Source organism: Beta vulgaris, chromosome 8, assembly GCF_026745355.1.
Source record: "Beta vulgaris subsp. vulgaris cultivar EL10 chromosome 8, EL10.2, whole genome shotgun sequence".
Lineage (NCBI taxonomy): Eukaryota > Viridiplantae > Streptophyta > Magnoliopsida > Caryophyllales > Amaranthaceae > Beta > Beta vulgaris.
In genome coordinates this window covers 6,182,420-6,203,079 of record NC_079209.1, presented here as the reverse complement: position 1 = coordinate 6,203,079, position 20,660 = coordinate 6,182,420, and the positions used below count along the sequence as shown (strand labels likewise).

The 20,660-nt window shown below is 36.4% G+C and overlaps 2 protein-coding genes across 2 annotated transcripts; one reads left to right on the top strand and one right to left on the bottom strand.

Moving 5' to 3' along the window:
• Positions 1-12,073: 12,073 nt before the first annotated feature.
• LOC125492923 (uncharacterized) lies at positions 12,074-12,547 on the bottom strand. Its single transcript, XM_048635670.1, has one exon. The coding sequence runs from the start codon at positions 12,545-12,547 to the stop codon at positions 12,074-12,076; it is 474 nt and encodes a 157-aa protein (XP_048491627.1).
• Positions 12,548-14,344: 1,797 nt separating this feature from the next.
• LOC104900867 (two-pore potassium channel 1) lies at positions 14,345-15,892 on the top strand. Its single transcript, XM_010688395.3, has 2 exons — positions 14,345-15,123; positions 15,748-15,892. Exons 1-2 carry the CDS (start codon positions 14,345-14,347, stop codon positions 15,890-15,892), a joined length of 924 nt encoding a protein of 307 aa, XP_010686697.2.
• Positions 15,893-20,660: the final 4,768 nt, after the last annotated feature.

Genomic DNA, 20,660 nt, shown 5'->3' with positions numbered 1-20,660 from the left:
CCCAATCATCGATCAGAAGATTTAGCTTGCATGAATTGTTATTGTTTGATACTAATAAAGGGAGTCGTTTTAGTATTTTTAAAAATACATATGTATTTAGAACTAAAAAAGCGTTTATGATGCATTTGTCTTATGGATTTTCTATATATTTGGTAGATAAATAAATACTCACACGTCTTGTCATACATTCAAGTCTAATACATGCATGATACTAATTCCATGACCTATCAATTACATCCAGAAATTACTCAACATAATTTTCTTTATTAAGTTTCTTTGATAAAATGAATCATTAAGGTATTGTGATGACATCTTGTATCCAGATCGGTAGAATTCCATATCTTGTAAAAATAAAAAAAAAGGTAAGGAAGGTTATAATTTATGGAAAAAATAATCGTTCATATTCATTATTTCGAATGAAGAAAACATATGCTTTGTTTAATTTCAAGTATTCAGTTTTACCAATAAGATTTGAAGACTTACTTTCCATTTGAAATTGCACACAAAAAAAACTATTCGTCTAAGAGAGAACCACGAAAAATTATGAGAAACGCCAACAAACACTGGCTTATTAGTCAAAGATATATATAGTACATTATAAAAAAATTAATAAGTCAACTGAACATTCGAGAACTAAAATCACGTTCATTTGAAGAGTAGTTTTGAATTATTTGATTTATTAGATCTTGAATTTTAATGAATTTCTTTTTATTTTCAACAATTTATGGAAAAATAAATTCATGTAAATAATGAATTGAGGAGTCTATGACTATGGCAACTATTAGGAAAGACCTCCTGATAGTCAAGAAGGGCTAAACACAAACTTCATTCCCTTTTTAGAGGCAACTTCATTTTCCCTTTTCGTTTTTCTCCATTATTCAATTTATTTCTCTCTTCTTTTCCTTTCCTTTAATAAAAATGAACCAAACACACGGTTATACTTTGTTTAGTATTTTTTTAATAAAGAAAGGAAAAAGAAAGGAAGAGAAAGGAATAGAAAGGAAAAGAAGAGAAAAGAAGGGAAAAGAAGGTAGTTGTAGTTTCTAATGTTTGGTATAATTAGTGGATTCGAGATAAATCACATGTTTGGTTGTCATTAGTAAAGGAAAGGAAAAGAAGGAAATAAAGAAAACATAGGTAAAAACTTCTTAGCATTCTTTCCAGTCAAATTCCTCCGGTTTTGGGACGAAAGGAAAGTAAGGATTTAAGAGTATTATTTTCCTTCCACTTTCTCTCCTTCCTAATCAAACTCCTCTTATTTTCTTTTACCAAACATGAGAAAGTTTGTTTTTACTTTTCCTTTTCTTTGTTTTCCATCCAAATCCTTCCTACCAAAGAAAGCCTTAAGAAGAATTTCTTTAAATTAGGGTTTCTTGAAATTAGGGTTTTATTTGAATTATGATTTCTTTTAACTTTCAAAATGAAGTTTCTTGGAGTTTACTTTGCTTTAGGAGCAGTTTTTGAGTTGTCACAGGGGTGGCGCACAAAGCCACAAAAAAGTTAGGCCCATATACTATTTTTATGTTAATAGATATTGACTCATTGTATAAAATATTTTTCATTGTTAGTGTTGGACTCATATATCATATATGCACCGTCTTTATTTTATATATATATATATATATATATATATATATATATATATATATATATATATATATATAGAAGTGAGTTCATATGAGAATGCATACTTATATGAGAAATGAGAATGAATTTTACACGCTATAACTCTTATGAATGAGTGATGTAACTCTAATGAAAAAGTGATGTAACTCCAAAAACAAAATATTTGGAAAAAAAAAATCAAAAAAAACAAACTTTTTTTTGAATTCAAAATTTTTTAGAGGGATATAACTCTAATGAATAAGTGTTGTAACTCTAAACCAATCGTGTGGTTGAGATTCATTCTCATTTCTCATGTAAGGAACATTCTCATGTGATCTTGCCTCAATATATATATATATATATATATAACCGCATAGAAAACTAGTACAAATATTACTCTTGATCATGAAATTACGGTTTTAGTTCCCTTGATGTTAGTCACAAATATTTCAAAAAAATATCTTTTACCATTTTTAACCCTTAAACCTTTCAAACACACCCCTAATTTATACTAATAACAAACTAACACATTGTCCATGTACAATCATAATAAGGATAATGGTAACACCATGAGCTTATTCACTCTTAAAATATATAATAAGATAAGATTATAACACATTGCTATTCGGTAAGCCAACTAAAACAACTTGTCTAAATGCAAATAAGTATTATGAGTCCAGTAGTTAGGTGTACGAGAATTTTGAGTAAGGGGAGTGTTGACTGTTGAGTCTCCTACTCAAAATTAGTTCTATAGTTAAAGGAAAATAAGATGCATTCAGTTAGTACTTAGTAGCGTAGGATGATTTGTTCAGTTGAACCGTTAATGGCATATTATTAGGAGTTTATTTAGCGCAGTCTTTGAGATATTTATAGGTTAGTGGGTCATCATATCTAAATCATGTTAACGCTCCTATTTTCTAGTGTCAGATTGTTAGTGTTTTGCTTGTTTAAGGTAATTTTTTTACGGTTATTTCACCAAATACCCCCGACAAATCAAGAAATTCACCATATACAATCAATGTTTCAGAAATGCACCGTATACCCTTGAGTTTCCAAAACTGTGTACCAGATACCCTTTTCCTAACTGAACTTCTATACGTCGCCCATCATTTACTAAAATCGCCCAAATTTACACACAAATAGACTATATTACCCTTATTTATTTTTCTGATTTTTTTACCCTCTCCCCTCCACTTATCTCTTCATCTTCTTCCTTCACGCTTCATCTTCTTCCTTCACTCTTCCACCATTTACTCAGCTTGTAAAAAAATGTCTGAGGAAAATCAAACAAGAAGAAAAATTATCCTTCGTCTGCAACAGAAATTGCACTTGCAAGAGCGGCAGAGAGACACCGAGAGGAGGCGGAAGCGGCGGCTTTGGCGGCGGAGCTTGCGGCAGCAGAGAAATGGACGCCGAGGAACGGCAGTCATCTCAGGTAATTTTTTTTACACAAATTTCACGCCAACGTTTGCCCGACGATTTCCCATGGAAGGATCGTCTGTCCAGGACGAGGATCGTCTGTCCAGGACGATCCTTCCATGGGGCGATCGTTTGCCCAGGACGATCCTCCCATGGAAGTACTGTCCAGGACAGGATAGGATCGTCCTGGAAACGATCGTCCCATGGAAGGATCGTCCTGGACAGACGATTCCATGGGTTTTTTTTTTTTTTATTTTTAACGGATGGCGTGATTTCTTAGGTTATGTTATTATTATTATTAATATTGTTATTATTATTATATTTATTATCATTATTGTTATTATTATTAATATTGTATTATTATTACTATTATATTTATATTTATTACATTATATTTATATTTATTATATTATTTATATTATTATATTTATTATTATTATTATTATGGTTAATAATTTGTTGTGTTATTTTTATTATTATTATTATTGTTATTATTATTATTATTATTGAAATATTTTATTAAAGTAATTGTTGGTGAACTAGCCATCTGGGTTTCAACAATTTGCTGGTAAGACGATTCCCGGATTTCGAGTTGCGCAGTACGAGGATTCAGGACCGCGTCATCCGCATTCACGTGGTGTTTCCGCTTCCGTTAGAAGGACGCGGATGAACCCGACTGAGCCGCGACGTCAGCTTCAGTTACACGATGAGGGTGGTGCGGCGTACGATGCAATGGAGCATCATGATGTAGATGAGGGGGGGATGTTCTTTACGGTGATGATGTTCATGAGTCAGTTTTGCATGAGTTTGAGAGAGATGTAGATCCTACAGTTGATGATCGTTGGAATGTTCGTAAGGGTAGGGGTGGGCGATTTATTCGGGGAGAGGGGAGTTCATCGACTGTTGAGAGTCGAAAGGGAAAGGGGAAAGATGTTGATGACCTTAGCTGGAAGGTCACAGGTCCAGTTGCAGGAGGACCTACGGTTGGGTCAGTTATCCCTAGTTTTGGTGGACACGTAGCTATGGAGATTTGGGGAGGAGGAGATAGAATTCCCCTGAAGTGTCAGACCGAGAGAGGATTTGTGCACGTTTGAGGACATGGGTTAGGACATTGCCTCCCGATACGGCTCGTCTTCGTAGGACGTCTCTGTACCATATCCCTTTTACTATGTTCACACACATTGATGCACCCTTGATTTCAGCATTTGTCGAGCGGTGGCAACCCGATACGAGTTCTTTTCACCTACCGTTTGGGGAGATGACGATCATGATGCATGATGTAGTGCATATATTGCATCTTCCAGTTGAGGGGTGTCTGGTTCATGACACCACTTCATCTGGGCTCTTAGGGGTTTGGTTGCTGACTTGATCGGTAGGACAGTTGCAGACCTTGGGAGTCCATTTTGGGATAATGGTGCTATTAGTGCACAGGGGGTTGCTGAGATTCTGTCAGAAGAGCCACCTGCTCCATTGGAGAGACAGCTGACGGGTATTATATGGTTGATTTTAGGGTGTTGTTTGTTCACAGATAAGAGTGGATCGAGGTTGAGACCATTTGACCTTGTTGAGGCCAGTTCTCCAGATAGCATTCACCGTTTTCCTGGGGTCGGCTACACTTGCGTACTTGTATCGTCAGTTGGGTGAGGCTAGTCGGACCTCCACAGTTGGGATCACTGGATGTTTGACTTTACTCCAAGCATGGATTTATGAGTACTTTCCATGCTTCAGGCCCGCGCACAGCATATTAGTGGGGGGAGGTCCACGAGCGCAGAGTTGGACTGTGTACCGGAGAAGAGGTCTCATGACCGTCTTTGTTCCATCAGGAGACAGCTGGACACTCTCACAGCAGAGGATGTAAGTTAATTTTTATGTACTATTATTATGAGTTTTTTTATACTTGAAGTCATTAAGTGAGGTTGCTGATATTTGTAAAATTGCAGGTGGATTGGTTGCTGGTCATGATTTTGATCCGACCACCATCTCGAGAACATTATACAGGGGTACCATTCGATATCGGGGAGTCGTCGAGCCCTATATGCCTGATCGATGTTTGCGGCAGTTAGGTCGTATGCAGATTGTACCTGTTCCTGTTATTGCTCCAGAGTCTGCATCTAGGCCTAGCAAGGGAAAGTATGTTGTGCAATCTTCTCCTGTCTACTGTGAGTCATCATGGTCCTCGTTCCCGACAGGTAAAAATACTAATATAATTATTATTATTATTATTATATTGAAATTTATTATTATTATTATTTATTATTACTATTATTATTATTACTACTATTATTATTATTATTATTATTACTATTATTATTATTATTACTATTATTATTATTATTACTATTATTATTACTATTATTATTAATATTATTATTATTATTATTATTATTACTATTATTATTATTATACTACTATTATCATTATTACTATTACTATTATTACTATTATTATTACTATTATTATTAATATTATTATTATTATTATTATTATTATTATTATTATTACTATTATTATTAATATTATTAAACAAATATTATTTTGTGTACAACAGGTAATTGTATATACTTAGAACTATTTCAGAAAGGTTCAACACCGTCGGCTTGTTCTACTGATTACTTATCCTGGTATGAACGACATTCACATCCATATCTATTGAATGGAGGTAATGTTGCACGATCCATATCAGATCGTACGGCGACCGAGCAGGTAAATATATTTAAATGCTTTAAATATTTGGATTAATGTACTTGTATTTCATATATTGACGAGCACGTAAATATTTTTTTGTTTTGTTTTTCAGTGGATGAATAGGTGGATACATGCAGCCCGCCCAGTATTAGAACATAGGGATGAGAGTGAATGGCTAACAGAAACATGTCAGACGTTTGATCAGCTCATTCAGGATTGGAACAAAGTGTTAAACAATACGAATGAAGAGAATGAGTAGCATATTTTAGTTATGTTTAAACACTTTAAATCATTTAGCATATTTTATTTGAACTCGATGTTTTTGTTAGTTTTTATAATTCATAATACTTTTAACTATTTGTAGTAGTTTTATTTAGTTCAAATTATTTTTATATGCTTTTCATTTTTCTTCTTTATTACCATCTATAGATGAGATTGGAATTGTTTAAAATTTATTTGGGAACATGATTCATTCAACACAACTCATTCATAAATACTACTCTTACTTTATAAATTAACACAGTTAGTCTATTAAGTAAAAAGAGTAAAAACTAATCAATAGTTGTAGTTGTTGTTCGAGTCGTAGAGGTCGACGATGAATCCCAACGTTGTGTCCGTCTTGAATAATGTTGTGCCCAAGAAAGAACATTTTGGGAAGCAACTCTAAACCATGGTGGAGGAATCTGAGGGACCGGGTGTCCTTGCTTAAGTTGAAGCCGAATGAAATGCTTGTAACTCCCAAGATGAGCTATGGCTAACTCTCTTTGTGGCAGAGCGTTCCTACCTCCAACATCAACTGGAAGAATTGTAGCCGACATATCAAAACGACCATTTAGACCGAAAAAAAAGATTGTGCATCTGTAATGGTTCGCAATGGGGTACAAATCTGCAAGGACCTCCATATAGTGTTCCTCCCGCAACGTTCACCTTCCATGTAATACGCGTAATTGCCTCATTCAGATCATCACCATATATCCAATGAAACAGAGGACCATTTTGATGCAATTCACTCACCGTAGTTCGACGTACAATGTCCCAATTGTCTTGACCCGAACAAAAAGCATCTGCTACGCATCGAAAACCGCAATTACCATCGGCAACTACATCAAGCCAGCCTTCAATATGCTTTGGATGGTCAGTGGAAGTCTATGAAAGTATGGAAACGTTCCATATCGAATCTCCATCCTGCAAAGTTAGTACAAATCAATTTAATTAAATGTGTCCAACTATACAAAACAAACAATTAAAGTAAATAGATATACGTATAATTACCAGTGGCCGCAGAAGATTTTCCACTACTCGTAGACTTGCCCATAACGTGCTCAAACCTACTTTTGTTCCGTCGCAACCCCTTGTTCAACTTTCCCCGACCTTTACTCGTCGCATTAACTTCTGGCTCCTCAAATGAATCAGCTCCAAACAGTACTGAGAGCAAACACCATTCAAGGCGCTATATGGTAGTATGTCAAACTCAGTCCCATGACTACGACGGGAGGCTTCCAAGGAGTTTCTGATCTCTGTCAACTGTCCGGCAATAAAAGAATCGATCTGCATAAATAATGTGTCGATTGCTTCGGTGGAGTAGCAATCCACTCCTTCAAAGCCAATGTGAACTCTCGCATCTGTTGTTGGTTGTGTTGCCAAAGTGTCGTACTCGATCCGTCCAACATTGCACAAACTTCTCCTTGTGCACAAGCCAAGTTCCGTTGATATAGGTAGGAAAATCAATAGATGTGTTTTTGCCAAGTTCACCCCACTCATCCATCATATTGGCTACATTTTTCTCATACTCATCCTCGGTTTTTGACTTCATAACCCTAGCCCAAGCCCCTCGGCCGAACATAATCCCGATCTGCTTTATCCCACCACACTTCCTCGCTACCCATGCCTCCACATCATTGTTAATATGCCACGTGCAAAGTAGATGCGCAGATGTGGGAAAAACGTCCGAGATATATTTGCATAAAGCCAGATCTCGATCACTCACAATGGCATTTGGCGCCACACAACCAATGAGGTTTTTCAGTGCCGACAACATCCAGCGGTAACTCTCAGCATCCTCATGTTGCAGCAAAGCCCATGCAACAAGAAAATTCTTGTTGGTTGGTGTGACACCAACAATCTCTACCAAAGGATACAAGTACTTGTTTGTCTTGTACGTTGCATCAATGTGAAGCACATGCGGATATGTACGGACTAAGTTCACGGACGTCGGGTGTGCAATGAATGTATGTGTCACCCTACCCATCTCGTCCGAATCAAGCCAAAACAGATAATTGCTTTGAACAGCCTGATGAAGAAACTCCTGAGCTGCATTTCTGCCTTCTGATCTCTCTCTTCTTAACAAATCTTTACAATTATAAATGTGCCTCATGTTAGGTTTCACTGACGGAAATGCACTTGTAATGGCTTTCATGATGTGTCGTGGTTTCACATGGGCTGCAGTTAGTTCTCCAACTAACTTCTTCGCACCGGGACTGAGACCGCTAATCTGTCGATGACCCTCTGGGTATAACATCATTGGGTGATTATGAAACCCATGTTCTCCTTAGCCTTGACAACCCAATACGAATAGTTCTTCATTGGGACAAGAAACAACCGAAATGGACAACCGCATGCTTTTCTCTTCGTTTTTCTCCTGATTGCTGAACTGAAATCACGAAGTTCTTTTTTCTTACCACGTTCACAATCTAGATATTGACAATTCTTTTTGTGACTGGTTATCACCAAAAAAAAACCGAATTCAAGAGCAATCTTTCTACACCATTCGACAGCATCATCACGATTATTAAATTGAGGAGAATTGTCAAAATAACGATTATAATTAATCCCATTATTAACAAGTCCTGGAAAAAAAAAACAAATAAATTATTGTTAATTAAAAAAAATAAAATATTCAAACCAAATAAAAAATTAAGAATATTCCAAACAAATATAAAAAATAGAATATTGAACATTTAATAACTCTTTAGGTTAAATGTTCCCCCAGTTTTTCCAAAAAAAAAATAGGGTTGGCGTTCCCAGAACCAACGTCCGGCCAGGACGTTGGACCCATGGGTCTAACGTGTGGCCAGGACGTTCGACCCATGGGCCCAACGTCTGGCCAGGACGTTATGTCCATGGGTCGAACGTTTGGCCAGAACGTTCGCCCTATGGATCTAACGTCCTGGCCAGACGTTGATCCATAGGGCGATCGTTCTGGCTACACGTTCGTTGTTTTCGAAGCGAAAAAAAAAATACCTGATCCGAAGACGACATTATTCTATATTAATTAATGGCGTTCGCTGGAGATCGTTAATTTCAATGACTGCGGTGCCGTAAATTTTAGAGTTAATTTCAATGAATATGGTGAGTGCCGCCGGTTATTTTAGAGTTTGGAGAGAAGTGAAATTAAATTTTGCATTACAGTAAAAATTTGGAAGATATAGTAAAAAATAATATTGGTTAAAACACATAAGGACATAATCGTCCATTCATATATAAATTTGGGCGATTTTAAGGAAATAATGGGCGATGTTTAACAATACCGCCGTTAACCTACCGTTAGATTTATTTACGATTTTACCAGCATTAAGCCCTAATCCTAATTAAACCTAACCCTAATCTAACCCTAATCCTACCCCTAAACCCTCCCCCTTACCCTAACCTTACCCCTTGGCAGCCCCCTCCCCTCCACCACCCCAGCCCCTACCATTCCCTCTCCCCCACCGTCGATGTGCGTGTCGGCCTCCCCCACCCCCACCGCACCGACGCTGCGCATGCCGGCCTCCCCAACCCGTGCACGTCTGTTCGCCGACCACCCCTCACCGTCCCTTTCGAACACCAAACCCCCACCACTCCCCCTCCCCCTCCCCCTCCCTCTGCCGCAACCCCCACCCCTCCCCCTCCCTCTGCCGTAACCCCCACCCCTCCCCGTCAATTTCCCTTCGCTCCCCCACCCCCTCCCCGTCGATTTTCCAATCGCTCCACCGTCGCCATCCCTTCGAATTCGAACAGAAATCACGTTGCTATGGTCGCCGGCGTTCGAAGGGGAGGAGAATGAGTTTGGCGTTCGAGGGGGAGGGGTGGGGGTTTGGCGTTCGAGGGGCAAGGGTTGGGGTTTGGTGTTCGAAGGGTTGTGAAATCGGAGCTAGGAAATCGGCGGCTGGAAATCGGCGGTGAGGGGTAGGGGCTGGGAAAATTGCCGGGGAAATCAGCGGCGAAGGGGTGATGGGAGGTCGGCGATGACAGACGCGTAAGGAGTGGGGGAGGCCGGCGGTGGGGGAGGGGGGTAGGGGGTGGGGGCTGCCAAAGAGTTAGGGTTAGGGTTTAGGGGTAGGATTAGAGTAAAGGTTATGATTGGATTAGGGTTAGGGTTAGGTTAGATTAGGGTTAGGATTAATGATGGTAAATTGTAAATAAAGCTAACTGTGGGTTAACGGCAGTTAGGCAAAAGGGTATCTGGTGCACGTTTTCGAAAACTCAAGGGTATACGGTGCATTTCTGAAACATTGAGGGTATATGGTAAATTTCTTAATTTGTCGGGGGTGTTTGGTGAAAAAACCATTTTTTTATTCTGTTTTGAACGCAAATCTTGAATGAAGTAAGAGTTTGAGTAGTATTTGACTTGTTATTCTCTTTTATCTCATGTAACTCTTCATTTACCAACATAATTATCGCACAGACTACCTAAAATGTCATTGTTCTGAAGTTTGATTATTTCTCTAATGGCAGCTAATGTATTTGCACTTTTAATGTATTAAGTAAAGACTAATATTATTTTATCATTGTACATCGCTTGCTTGGTAACTAAATCACCCCTAATTTTTTGAATATTTTTATATTTTTTGAATATTTTTATATTTTTTGGTAACTAAGGGGAATATTAAGTACCTAGCTCGGTGGGTACTCAGACATGGAATGCAATGGCGAGTGTGCAATGGAGAGAGTATAAAGGTATGGTCCGATCCTTGGATTCTGGGAACCCAAACCCAAAAAATCTTATCTCCTAGGGATGAGGCGAATGAGGCGATTAAAGTGGGGGCATTAATAGACCCTATTAGAAAAGTGTGGAATGAAGATTTATTATCTACTCTTTTTTTTTACCTTTTGAGATCGAGCATATATTAAATATTCCCCTTAGCCATCGAATGCCGGAAGATTGTGTGTTGGGATTTGGAGAAAAATGGTTTGTATTCAGTTAGATCCGCTTATAGGGCGTTGGTTGGTGATGTTTGAAGTAGTATGGAAGAAGCTCCTTCGCGTGTGACGGATGTATGGAACATATATGGAGTGCTACTGTTCTGCCAAGGGTGAAGTTCTTCGCTTGGCGTGCTTGTCTTGATGCGCTGCCTACAAAGATCGGACTCCATAAGAGAGTCCCTGCAATCAGTGCTTTATGTGGTGTGTGTGGCGCCGCGGAAGATTCAGCACTACACTCTTTAGCCTACTGTCAACTGGCACAGGGTATATGGGCTAGTAGTGAGGTGAGGCATGGCGTGCCTCGTGGCTGTTCGTCTGTGGCAGATTGGTTTGCGTACTATTTTAACTTGATGGACGATGGAGAGGTATGTTTATTTCTGACCACCTGTTGGGCTGTGTGGGGGGCGAGATGCAAGGCGTCGATAGAGCGAGAGGTGTCCCCTGTCCCCACCCCATCAAACTACAACATATGACGCTAAAACATGTGCCGAAGCAAGGGAGGCAGTTGACATGGTGAAGGCAGCAGGGAATGGAGTCGGGTATGTGACGATTCCAGTGAGGTGGCAGGCACCGAGTGAAGGCTGGCAGAAAATTAATGTAGATGCTGGACAGGCAGGGGGGTCTTTCGGGTTTGAGTGTGGTTTGTCGAGATGCGGAAGGCTCCATTTTGAGCTGCGCTGCTGTCCAGGTTCGTGCGAATCGAGAGGCACCCATTGCTGAAGCTCGAGTAGTCTTCGAAGGCGTGGTGATGGCAAAAGTATTGGGGCTGCAGAATGTGATCATCAAAAGTGATTGCCAACGGGTCGTGCAAGCGTTACTAAAGCAGGAGAAGGGCTCTAGTAATTTCAATATAATTATTGACGACATTGTATCTTTAGTCCCTCCATTTCTATTGTTGTGTGGTTGTTTGTAAAGCGGGTCGGGAATAAGGTAGCTCATGAGTTAGCCCATTTTCAGCCTTTGGAGGTGGGCTCACGTATTTGGGGGGAGGATTTTCCGCACTCTATGGTTAAGTTTGCTTTGGATGATTTAATATAATTGTTCCCGTTGGGTTCCTTTCAAAAAAAAAAAATTAAAAAAATAAAAATAAATCAATCAAAACTGAAACATATTTGTACTTTTAATTTATTGATAAAGGGTCCAATATAATCTTAATTGCACAGAGCCTTGTGGACAATTGAACCTACTTCAATATATCAAACTCCGCATAGCGATTAATAGTGTCCAGAAAATTGTCAACCCAACATCTATAGTCATACTCCATAGGTTGGAGATGAGCCATCATATGAGCTACCTGATTTCCCGCACGCTTAATAAAAGACCACACAACTACATCAAAATGCTTAACAGAATCAAGAATGTCATCAATAATCAAACAAAAAGCACTAGCACCAACAGACTTTGACGTGAGAGAAGAAATAACTTGGAGGCAATCACTCTCGACAAGCTTACTAGCACCGAGTTTCTTTGCCAACCGCACCCCTTCTACTACCACCCGAGCTTCCGTGACTCGCATCTCCCAGCCCACTCTTTGCTGCATCATACCACACCCCTGCAACTCTCCTCGATCGTCTCTACACACCGCCCCAACCCCCACACCAAGCCCTGCCATATTTCCAGCATCGACATTGCACTTGGACCACCCCACCTGCGACATACTCCACACTTCAGGGTGCGGGACCAACAGCTACGAGCACCCCTGCGGCTTAATCACCGAGGCTTCCCTGACCTCATGCCAAGTCTTCAAAGCATAACTACACGTTGCAGCAGGTATAGAGTATTACGAGTCCAGCATTGAGGTGTACGAGAATTTTGAATAAGGGGAGTGTTGAGTCTTAGACTCAAAATTAGTTCTATAGTTAAGGAAAATATGATGCATTCAGTTAGTAGCTTAGGATGATTTGTTCAATTGAACCGTTAATGGCATAATATTAGGAGTTTATTTAGCGGAGTCTTTGGGATATTTATAGGTTAGTGGGTCATCATATCTAGTTCATGGGTTCACGCTCGTTGTTAGTGTTTTGCTTATTTAAGGTAATTTTTTTATTAACATTTTATTTCATAAATATAACACCAAGGCTATGTTTGGCAACATTGACTGAAATGGAGCTGAAACTGATGAGGTGGTTGAAACTGATTAGGTAACAGCTGAAACAGTTAAGCTGCTAAAACTGATAACTAGCTGATTGCATAACCTGTTTGGTAATATTATTTATGACTGTAGCTGAAATATCTTTTTAGACTTAAAAAATAAAAAAAATATCATTCTAAGCTTAAAAAGATAAAAAGAAAATAAAAAAAAAAAATTTCAGCACCTGATCTCAAAAGCTATATTGGCTCTGTTTGGGAAAGCATTTTAGCTACCTTAAATGATAAGGTGCTAACATATTTTAGGTGCTAAAATTTGATTGGAGGTGCTAAAATGATTAATAGTGTTTGGGAAGCACCTAAAATAAAATTTCAGGTTGCTAAAATGACTTAAATGATAAGTTAAAAAATTTACCTATTCCAAATCAGGTGACCGAAATTTTGAAAAATCTTTCCGAAATTTTGACAACAACTCATTTTGCTAAATTAATTTATCAACTTAATCAACTAATTTTGCCAAACAATTAAATTAATAAGTTACCTTATCAACAGAGCCATTTTACTCCAACTCAATTTCAATTTAATTTTGGACTTAAATTTTATTTAAGTCCCTCCACCAAACACCACTAATCATATAAGGTGACTTAAAATTGTAGCACCTTATCTAAGTCACCTGAAATGCTTCCCCAAACAGAGCTCAAATATTACTTGATTTGGTTTTTTTTTTTTTTTTTTGAAATAACGTGGTTTGGTTTGATGGTTAAAATAAGCTTGAGATTATGAGATCAAATTTTATAAGATGCGATTCTATTTTTTTATTATATGCGTGTGTTTATATAAAGTAAACACACTATGAGATAGCATCATGTGGTATATATCCTTGCTTAGGAATGCACTTTTTAATAATTAATAAATATTGATATAGATATGTTGTTAAAACAACATTAAAAAAAGCAGAATAATAAGTGGAGGATTCGAACTCCTACCTTCAACGTCACTAAAAATGCCAACAATACAAACTAATTCCTATTTGGAGGGCTTTCATTTTCCCCATCCCATGATTTGTTGAGTTGAACGTTAATGGCATATTATTAGGAGTTAGTTTATTTAGCAGTCTTTGAGATATTTGGGTCATCATCTAAATCATGGTTAACGCTCCTATTTTCTAGTGTAAGGTTGTTAGTGTTTTGCTTGGTTAAGGTAAATTTTTTTATTCTGTTTTGAACGCAAATCTCGAATGAAGTAAGAGTTTGAGTAGTATTTGACTTGTTATTCTCTTTTATCGCATGTAACTCTTCATTTACCAACATAATTATCGCACAGACTAGCTAAAATGTCATTGTTCTGAAGTCTGATTATTTCTCCAATGGCAGCTAACCCTGAGAATCTCAAAACCCCATTGCTTGGACGCCCTATTAGTAGTAATGATCAGTCAAAACCAGTACTTTTACGCGTGTTCGTGGCGTTGGCCTTGTACCTTGGTGTTGGAACAATTTGCTTTGTATTAGTTAGAAGTCAGCTTGAGGGAAAGAAAACAAATGATATAGTGGATGCCCTGTATTTTTGTGTTGTCACAATGAGCACGGTTGGATATGGAGATCTTGTCCCAGCCACCACTCTCGCGAAGCTACTTTCGTGCTTGTTTGTCTTCACTGGGGAAGCCATGGTCGTTTTGGTTCTTAGCAACGCGGTTGACAACATTGTTGAAAAGAATGAAAATCTTGTGGCAAGAGTTTTTCATCTCCGCGACAAGGTCACCCCTGCTGAGTTACTTAAAGAGGTAAAAACTAACAAGACTAAATACAAGTTTTTGATGGTGTTGTTCTTTCTAGTGTTGCTTATGAGTTCCGGAACGTTGTTCTTGAAATTTCATGAAGGTATGAGTACAATAGATGCCTTCTATTGTGTTTGTGCTACAATTACTACACTTGGTTATGGAGATGAGAGTTTTGTTACAGCAAAGGGTCGGATGTTTGGTGTGTTTTGGATATTGAGCAGCACCATTTGTTTAGCTCAGTTCTTTTATTGCTTAACTGAACTTTATTCAGAGAGGAGGCAAAGATATTTGTTGAAACGGGTTCTTGGTAGGAAGCTTACTTTTGCTGACATTGAAGCAGCTGATCTTGATAATGACAATGTTGTCAGGTGAGTTCATAAACTCTAGAACTGTCAACTCCCTAAGATCAAGTTATTTTTTTTCATTTGAAGTATATATTGATGTTCAAAATCAATATGCTTTACCCAAATCCATACTGGAGTAACGGAGTAAGTGCAACACTTGTCTCCTGGTGGTGGAAGTAAGGGTATGTTCTCTTCGCCATAAAACTGCTGAACTGAAATGAATAGTGATATGTGAGAGTAAAAGTATTATCCAAAACTGAACTGAAAATAAGATGGGGAGAACAGGCGTAAAAAGTTCATAAACTATAGTCGACTAGTCGTTATTTAGCTTGACCATTTAAACAAAAGAACGTCATGTTAGAATAAAAGCTCTGGCAAATTAAGTTTGATTAGTTTCGAGATACCAAAGTAAGGTGTGTATTAGTGATTTTATTTTATGAAAGGTAAGGAAAAAAGAATATCGAGAGACGACCCTCCTCTTCAGGGGAACTCCTAACGTGTCAGTACAAGAAGAAAGTAGAAAATGAGTATTGCAGACTGAAAAATCAAGTATATATTGCACTTATTAGGAAAGAGTAAAGCTGATCAAAGAACTGTTTAGTTGATTATATATTGATCTTTATATTTTACTGAATGTATTTACCACAGTGTTGCAGAGTTTATTATACTGAAGCTAAAAGAGATGGAGAAGATTACCAATGAGGATGTCACTCTTTTAATGGACTGCTTCAAGAATTTAGACGTCGATAAATCAGGAACACTGACAACAGCTGACATTATTAACACAGTCTAATCTGCAGCGTATGACAACATACAGGTCCAACATCTTTACAAGCTTACTACCATTTTTCTTAGAGAATTCTAGATTTTATTCACTTGCATAATTTCTGAAAACAAATACTCTGAGACACAAGTTTTTATCTGATTTCCATTTTCCACATTGTGCAAGTTATATTTCTAAGATCATGTTTTAACCCATACATATAGCGTACGAAAATAAGAAAATGTGCCACGTGGCGCTCTTTCTAAAGAGTTTTAGTTCATGTATTTCATGTACAATAAAAAAAATAAGAAATTGCATAATATAGGGTTGATCCCGATATCTCAAGTACATATATCAAAGTTTTAACCACTAGATTAAGTTGTATTTAGTGTTATTATTATAAAGTATTATATTGTTTCTTACCCGGGGCATAGCCCGGCCTTAATAACTAGTTATCAAGTTAAAAATAGGCTATTTTTCTTCTCCTTTTGTGTGCTCTTCCAAACGTCTAGATTCTTTTTCATCTTCTTGAGCTACATTTTGCATCATCCCTCCATGGGATGAACTAGTTGTTGAGTCTCCTATTCAAAATTAGTTCTATAGTCTAGGAAAATGTGATGTATTTAGTTAGCAGCTTAGGATGATTTGTTCAATTGAGCCGTTAGTGGCATATTATTAGGAGTTGATTTAGTTAGTGGAGTCTTTAGGATATTAATATGTTAGTGGGTCATCATATCTAGATCATGGTTTAATGCTCCTATTTTCTAGTGTCAGGTTGTTAGTGTTTTGCTTATTTAGCGTAATCTGTTTACTTCTATTTCGTACGCAAGTTTTGAATAAGGCGAGAGTTTGAGTAGTATCAAACCTTGTTGTTCTCTTTATGTTTTGCAATTCTTTGTTTTCAACACTAATTTATGTTTGCGTTAGGTAGCACAAATATTTTCTTACATCATAATACCAACGGCCAATGCCTAGCCAAAAGAAACGATATGATTAGCTTAGGATGGATAGAATTAATATATACTTTTACCTCAATTATGAAATAAGTGAAATATTTCTCTCAAAAAACCCTAATATAAAAGAGATGAATATTTTACTATTTTTTTAGAACGGACGAAATATATATTATGTAAATTCATAGAGTCTGGATTATGATTATTGTGTCTATGGATTTGAAGTCCAGAAAACCAACTCCTCCTACTCATTTTATACAATGTCGTTTTCATTTCATATTCTCATATATTAAAATACTAATGAAAAAGAAACTCATTTATTAAGAAACCATGCTTTTGATTTATATTTGACCCGCTTTGGAAATCATTTTACTCTTTAATTAAATTTTCAAATTATATAAAATTAAAACAAGGTTGTATCATATAATCGAATTTATATGATCAAATTTTCCAATAAAGAACTTTCTCTTCATTTATTTCATTTTATACAAGCATGATGTAATAGTGAGTTAAGGAAATAAATGGGGACTGAACTTTATGGTTTTTCACCTTTTGGGGACTCATCTTTTTTTTTACTTCACCGTTTGGGGACTCTAATGGAAAGGGATTAACTATAGTTAGTTTATGGGCCTCCTATTAACAAAATTTTTTTTTTACTGCCTATCATTCTCTCTATTCAACTTTTGATTTCTTTTCATTTATCTCTCCTCTGACTTTAGGGAAATTCTTTACTTAATTCGCTTCCTCAATCGATCTCCGAACATAAGCATATTTGGCGGATTAAATGATTGGTTGTGTTCACGCTACGGACTGCCCCTTGTTCTTGATGGTTTTAGCCTCAAACTCTCATCAGCTTGGGCTAGAAATTTGGTATAATTCTTGGCATGATTTGCCGAAATTCTTGAATATAAACGCTACATTATGTCCTCTAATCATAAGCGACTACTGCTGGATCAATTGAATAATAATAGCTCCAATTTTGGAATGTTAAATCCTTCGATTTTGCTCCCAATTCTTGGCGCATTGGCCTTGAATTTTCGTCAGTTTGTCTATAATTTGCGGCGAGGGTTTTGTCCCAATATGCCATTCTGCGTTTACATCTTCTCTTGTGTCGCCGGTCAAGCAAGCCACCGTCCTTCAATTTTGCCAGACCGTCGTTGTTTAAGTGAGTCTCTTTTAATTATTTGCTGGAAAATATGATCTGTCTGATAGAAACAGTTGATCTCGATGTGAATTGTTTGTGAAGAAATTATCAATTAATGTTGTGACTTAAATTACTTTTCCCAATTCAGAATTTTATTTTCACAATTCAGTCATATATTCACAATTAAGATTTTTTTAATTCATCAATTAATGCTCAGGTGAGTTAAATCACTTTTTTGGTTAGTTAAATGACTTGATATTTAACTACAGTTCCCAAAGAGTGAAGAAGAAAAAATGACTCCCCAAAAAGTGAAAAAACATGAAGTTAAGTCCCCATTTGTTGCCTTAACATGTAATAGTGGAATATGAGAATATAGTTCCTTGATTCTGGCTCTTTATCACTCTTTTGGAGTACCGGGTAAGTACTATCCCCGGCAAGGAAAACGAGGATCTACTTGGATATCCGGATTGGTTCCTAGTAAGCAACACATCTCTTCAAATATGTTACATAGATAGATAATAATCATCAATTTGACGTTCAACTCGCTTGAGCAATTTTGTCTTTATATCCCCTACGTGCGTTCTTTTCAGCTTAATAAATTAAGTTTCAGTTCCAATCAATAATAAGTTTCAATCAGGTGCAATAAATTTCAATTAGGTGCAATAAATTTCAATCAAGTCCAATCAGGTCTAATAAGTTTTAATAAGATTCAAATAGTCAATGATCAATAAGTTTGAATTAAAATTTTAATTAAAGTACCATTATGATTATTATATAGTACTCCCTCCGTTTTTTTATATCTTTCTCACTTTCCTGTGCACATCTCCCAATGCACATCTTTGAACTTAAATATCTTTTATTATATATTAGCAAAATTATAACGATTGATTATTAATAACTTACTAATTGAGACGAATCAAACAAGACCCCACATGACTATTTTTTCTTATAAATTGAAAAAATTGAGAAGATTCTCTCTAAGTATGAATAGTGTCAAGATTCTAAGTGAGAACAATAAAAAAAACAGAGTGAGTATTATATTTGTAACATTATCTATTATTTTATTATTTATATTATGATTAACTGATATCTTATCATTAAAAAATTTAATTAAAGTACCGCTATGATTATATAGTATTATATTTGCATTATTATCTATAATTTTATTACTCATATTACTATTGACTGATTATGTTATTATAAAAAAAAATATTATAATCGTGGTCAAATAATAAATTTCAATGATTATTATGTTATAATAAATTTTGAGGAATAATATTTATGTTAGGAATAATATTTATGTTATTACTGATCAACTTTTTTGTTAAATAAGGTTAAATAAGTTCCAATTAGGTTTAATAAGGTCTAATAAGTTACAATCAGGTCTAATAAGTTTCAGTCAGGTCCAATAAGTTCCAATGATGTCCAATAAGTTTAGTTCAGGTTATTCAGGTGAAGGAAACGCATTCTAAGAGTTATATAATTCGCATTATATCCACAAAAATTTACAAACCTAGTTATTTTTTTTAAGGTAAGATGAAGGGTCACATTTGAGTAAACATAAGATAATTCCTCAAATAAGTACCATGATATTTAATTCCTAACCCTCAGAGATATGAGATGATTACTGTACTACCTCAACCTCATACAAAGCTAGTTAATATTTTCATATAATATCATATGATAGATGTAATGCAAGTATGAAACACACAAGAATATCAACAAGGCCCCTTTGCCCTTTGCTAATCTTCAGTATGACAAGAGTTTTACCTAACCCAGACCACTAAATGAGGCACAGAGAGGAGTAGCTTGACAGCCCCCATAGAAGAAGTCTCTTTCAAATCCTGATTACATGAATAAGCCCAATCTCTTAATCAAAGCCCAATTTTTGACTCTCAATCACTCAAAACGTTTTGCAAATTATTTGGTGACATAATTTTTGGGCCACTACAAAAATAAATGTTGGTAAGATGGAAACTTTTGTTTGTGCTTTGCTCTGCCAAGTGGCCTTAGCTAAGTACTTGGTACTTATCTTGAATGTAATTTTAATCAAAATACATCATCATTTATATTGTATACTTTTAAGCAAAGATGAAAGGAATCTTAATTTCATCCGAATTTGGTTTTGACTTTTAAGCCACTTCAGTACAAAATCTATCAAATAACAGTCATTAGGCTTCATAATTATTCCTCTAAATAAGTTCAGTGTAATGGTTAATCTAATTTTCGAGTGAATAGCAAAGCATGGTTTATGGAAGGTTTAGCGCTAACGCAATGGACTATTATTATCATATATGCTTGTCATGTGGCACGAGGGAAATACAAAGAATGTTACAATTAGTTGTTAAAAGTCTTATAATCACCAACCTATTAGCATAGTCATCAACCTCGTCATAATTACAAAGCAAATTGAACTCTGATTCCTCCGTTTTTTTATACTTTCAACGTTTTTTTTTTAACTTAGGTTTCTCTATTACTTTCAACTTTGAAGTTTTGATAATATATTCACTTTTTCTCTCGCTTAGCATATGAGGTTCTCTTTTATTTGTTTCTATCGATCTCTTTTCCTATCTTTGATCCTTGTGCACATTTCAATTTTACGTATACTAAAAAGTAGCAAAAGTATATCTTAATTTATTGGGATGCTTTATGTTCCAAATTCGAATCCCTTGCCTTCAGTTTTGATTGGTTCCACCAAGTA

Coding starts and splice junctions, on each gene's coding strand:
- LOC125492923 (XM_048635670.1), bottom strand. CDS start 12,547: ATGTCGCAGGTGGGGTGGTCCAAGTGCAATGTCGATGCTGGAAATATG.
- LOC104900867 (XM_010688395.3), top strand. CDS start 14,345: ATGGCAGCTAACCCTGAGAATCTCAAAACCCCATTGCTTGGACGCCCT. Junction 15,124..15,747: donor GATAATGACAATGTTGTCAG/GTGAGTTCATAA, acceptor TATTTACCACAG/TGTTGCAGAGTTTATTATAC.